Source organism: Haliotis asinina, chromosome 8 (genome assembly GCF_037392515.1).
Source record: "Haliotis asinina isolate JCU_RB_2024 chromosome 8, JCU_Hal_asi_v2, whole genome shotgun sequence".
NCBI classification, from domain to species: Eukaryota; Metazoa; Mollusca; class Gastropoda; order Lepetellida; family Haliotidae; genus Haliotis; species Haliotis asinina.
In genome coordinates, this window is record NC_090287.1 from 3,888,585 (window position 1) to 3,893,666 (window position 5,082).

Sequence of the window (5,082 nt, forward strand, 5' to 3'; positions counted from 1 at the left end):
ACCTGGAACCTAACATTTTTACTTATTTCATTTTGGTTTCATTAAAAACATTTGTAAATGTAATAAACGACAAATAATACAAGTTTATGTACTGGTAAACGTCCATAGCACCATATACATTAGGTATTCTGCCCAGCTCTCCCATACATCAACATATCATTCATGCAGTACTACAGTCATGGTCATGATGACATGATTCAGAGGATCATGAGTCACCAACCTATCTCAATAAATTCCATGATGAGTGAGTTTAGTTTTAAGCCACCCTGAGCAATATTCCAGCTATGTGGCAGTGGTCTATAAATAATCAAGCCTGGACCAGACAACAACAGTGATCAACAGCATGAGCATCAATCTGCACAAATGGGAACCTGTGATGTGTCAACCAAGTCTGACCACCTGATCCCTTTAGTTGCCTCTTACAACAGGCATAGTTGCCTTTTGTGGCAAGTGTTATGGTTAATAATTTGCCGTGACAAAAGGTATAAGAAATCCCCTTGAACCAGCAAAATATACTACAGACAAGTCTTAAATGTTCAATATTACGTACTGAGCAGACAAATAGCAAGATACAATGATTCACAATAAAGGTTTCTAGTACAATGCAACTGAGTCAAATCTAAAGTAACGGGTCACAAATATGATATCAACTCAGCAGTCTTGATTTTCAGTGAGAAAGAGTTCTACTAAATCTAAAGCAGCAAGCAATGTTGAATGGACTTATTAATGTAGGTCAGCGTTGGCAAAGACGCAGAAAGATGTAGGTAGGCCGAATGATGACACAGCATCTGTATTACTCTGATTGTAAGTCTGTGTGTGTCCTCAACACAACAACCAGCCTTATATATACACAGTCACTAATTCTTGAGCATTCTAGTGAAGTATGGAACCTTCGCGATCGGCTCATGTTTACCAACAGTAAAAACACACCAAAGGGAGGCAACTCTAAAGCGCTACCTTAAAGGCCTGCCGCCAAAACACTATTACCGATACGAAACTTGATCCATAATACCTATCACTCAAAACTCTGAACAATGTGACCCAACAATGACTATCACTTAATCAATATTAATACAAATTACAGAAAATCCACTCTTGTAACACAAGTATGGGTTGCTGAAGACCTATTCTACCCCGATCTTCACGGGTAAAATTCTAGATCATTTACAGACATATAGTGCATGATAAAGCTCACCTGTAGGAACAAGTTCCATTGTACCATGAACTCCATTGTTCCCATATGCTGTGGTGCCATTGTTTGGAGACCTTTCACAGGAGTCCCTGCCTCTCTCATTCACTTCATCGTCTTCATCAAATGTGTATTCTGATTCAGTGTCATCTGAGAAGTCTTGGAGTTCCAAATCCAAATCCCCATCCTACAGGCAAAAGTATCCATTGACAACTGATGACCATTTCATTCATGCAAAATAAACACTAGACAAGGTATTGTTAACAAGGCTACAGTAGCAATATATAGTCAAATTCAGATGACTTCAAAGTAAAACCACTCACTGACACTCATAACCTCTAAGCATCAGTTAGAAACTAATGTAGTCTCTGCAGAGGCAGAAACTAAGATTTGTTATCCTTATGATAACTTATGAAACTCATAGTGAACTTCTATGATATCTTGTGGTATCTTAACTACTGGGCACATTTGTACAGACCATAGTACAAGTTCCAGTGCCCACTACAATGATGTGCAACATGTTCATCCAAGACATGGAGACTGCCTGTGCACCCACTCCCTTCATAAAGCAAATATATCTTCAGAGATCAATTGCAATCCACATTCCCATATAGACTACCCAACATTTAAAAGGGGGTAATCAGCTAATCCGAATCAGTATTTACAGCAGTTTACTGAAGTAGCAATCTTCGAAGTAGCAGTCTTAATTTCAGTATATGGTCTCTGGATCAAGCAACTCACTTCAGACATGGCACCATCTGTGGACACACCCAGTGAGGCAAGTTGTTCAGCGAGGATGTCGTAGTCCGGAGACTGACTTGGTGCTGTGTCACCATTCATGATCTCAGATACCTGAGATTCTACTGCATCATTTCTACCATCCATACTATTTGTTCTGTAAAAAGAAGACATTATGCTTATTTTCCCTTCCATGTCCACAACCAATGATGGAACTAAGGAGGAATGAATTTTCTACTGATCAAGTTATAACAACATGAATAAAGGTTACAGAGCCCAATGAGTTCATTGAGGTACCATATATTCAGGGAACACTTGGGAGTGTTCTAGAATGACGGAATTGTAGAAAATTCAAATCACTGAAGGTCACATGCTGCCAAAAAATCAAACATAATTTAAACACAATTATCACTTATTCACGACATATAATATACATTGCTATTTGTAAAGAAACAAATAAACAAAATTATAAGCGTACAATTGCGATTCAAAAACGACTTAAGCCTCAAAGAGGAAAAGAAAAAGACTGTCACGCCAATGCATGTTTGCTTGGTAGTGTAATTCCCCTTGATAACTCTCAGGTGTTAAGTTCAAATTGCATGTGGTCAATGATTGGAGCTGTGTATTGTATATTGTCTTTAGCAGACAGGCAGGCAGACATATAGGTGTCAATAAACCATACATTGAGATTTCTCCACGACAGAGGCTGCTTACCACAATCAACAAGTTATTTATGTAACGAGTAGATTATCTACTTGTTTGTGTACACAACCAAGATTAGACTACTGCTCATGACCTCACGCTCTGGGCAGGCATACTGTTTCTAGCTCCGCAAACCTATTCACTTCCCATACGTTATGGGCTGGGGGAAATTAAGTGAATCGTTTGAACTGGGTAACAGTGGTGTAGTGGTGACATAGCATTTCACCAGTGCCAGGCTAACTTGCACATCATGTGACCAGACATTTTTCTTGTAAGCAAATGAACTAATCCTAAAATCAGGTCTGACTGTCCTTAGGCAAGATTACAGAATACCAGACACCATCTGCCATCTTTGAAAGCAAGATTACTTTTGGTTAGGGTTAGGGTAAGGTTTAATGTTAGGGTTAGGGTTAAGGTGACATCACACTAGGTATCCGATACTCTGTAACTGTACCCTGGCCTTATGTTTTTCACTGCATTTTACATATTGTTTTGCTACAAAGAAATCCTTCTATGACTACAACATATATAAGTACAGTACATATACTGCCACACTAAACTAACCATATCATGTGCTGCTGTACCACCTTTGAGTTAACCAGTGACTGTCTAAATACATGTTCAGCAATTAGTATATCAACCAAGAATTCGAAATATTTTGTTGTAAAATAAGGAGAATTGCCTAGTAATTGTTACTATTATTAATTTTTATTTTTTTTATTTATTTACCATGGTGTAAAGTGTTTTCGGGGTAATAATGCAAAAGATTATTATGAACATTATCGCGTATCAGTAGATTATCAAAACTGTAATTCCATAAATAAATATCACCTGACCTTTCATAAATGTATTGTTAGAATGTTCTGTCATACGTTGGTTTCCAATGCAGCGTACATTTCATGTCTTGTCTGCAAGCACGAGCGCTAGAAGTGATGTACCATGTTTTCGGGTTATTCGTTATTGCGGGGTAAACCCTTGTATGGAAGTGCATGTGATGCATTCTTCTCCACAGAAATCAATAAATACAACATATCATTTTAATCAAAAGCCAAGCAAACTGGTAATTTTTTTCTTGTTTATTTTAATAGTTTTTCTTGTGAAATTTGTTAAACTAAACATATTTACAGGTAAATTATTCAATCATTTGCATATTCATTCTTCTTGCCTGCATGGCCCACCATGGCAGGGACAATAAAATGTGTCATGTCTGCGCAGTATAGTATCATCGCAGTAGTATTTTAAATGAACCCAGAGGTCACACGTCTGGTACGAATTCTGCATCATGAAAAAAATATATACAAGAGCTGACCAATTCAGCATTCAATGCTTATTTATTACGTCGGCAACATTCCATTTGAGTCACATAATATTTACGTTTGGCTTTTCACTCGAGCAGACGATGGTCCGCTTCACAAGTTGTGAGCATTATTTCAAAAGTTATGATCACATTTACAAAGGTTCTCAAAGTGCATAACATTCTAGGGTAGAATTTTAGTACTTTGAAAGAAATTAGGCCACAACTTCAGTGAAAGCTGAACATTTCAAACATTTTGTGTTCCGATTGCGATGGTAGCTTCTTCACATGAGACAGTGGTTACAGGTGGCGTTGTCATCTCACTTTAAGCAAGAAATTACAGGGAAGAGAAATACCCTGAAAACATGGTTCCCTTGAAAACAAGGTACAGCACGGTATTTATTTATTTATTATTTTTATTTTTTGAGTGCATTGAATACAATTTCATCTGCAGCACACAGTATGTATCATCTACTCACGACCGTAAATTCACATACAAACCATATAAAAATATTGATATACATGGCCACGGTATTTGGGAATACCAATATGACATTTCTAAAGAATTCAAAGTTTTAAATATAATCAACAAATTTGTCGGCGAGCACAGATATTCAAATGATGGGACACAAGTCCATTCACATCTAACTGTATGTGTTCGTGGCCATTTTCAGCTTCCAAATGATCCCTGATGAAGAAAACCTCGAATTTCAAAAGTCATTTGACAAATTGTTTACCTAATTTCCATAGCAATGGCACGTCGATGAGTCCAGATATGCAAGTTGTATGAATTAGAATCCTGTTATCCTTTGATACGATGACGGTGTACTCATGAGGTGCCTCTTCGCTGTGTATTTCATAACTAGAATTTGTTTGTCATCAATATGAGTGGACATCCATAACATAAACTATGTTGGTTATACCTTAGAAGACGGCCATGTTGGAATTCTCGGGTCATGTAAAAACGTGGAGTGTAATGTTACATCGAAAACATAAGAAATCAGTCGCTGTGTCGATGGTCCTTAAATACTACGAGATATCCATATACATACATTCCTTCATACTATTGCCATAAAATCTGAAATTTCTAAATAAGTGGCACTACGCGGATAATGGGTACAGTTAAAGGTATATTTCATTTACGACTTTCAGAGTTACC

The 5,082-nt window shown here is 37.3% G+C and overlaps 1 protein-coding gene across 1 annotated transcript in view; it reads right to left on the bottom strand.

Annotated features, from left to right (window-relative positions):
- LOC137293643 (fibrous sheath-interacting protein 1-like) overlaps positions 1 to 4,889 on the bottom strand; it is a 20,334-nt gene extending 15,445 nt beyond the window's left edge. Inside the window, exons 1-3 of the mRNA XM_067824314.1 lie at positions 4,661 to 4,889; positions 1,931 to 2,084; positions 1,196 to 1,376 (exon numbers count right to left, since the gene is read on the bottom strand). Coding sequence (XP_067680415.1) covers positions 1,196 to 1,376; positions 1,931 to 2,084; positions 4,661 to 4,671 — 346 coding nt within the window. The 5' untranslated portion in view covers positions 4,672 to 4,889. The remainder of the gene's footprint in view (positions 1 to 1,195; positions 1,377 to 1,930; positions 2,085 to 4,660) is intronic.
- Positions 4,890 to 5,082: the final 193 nt, after the last annotated feature.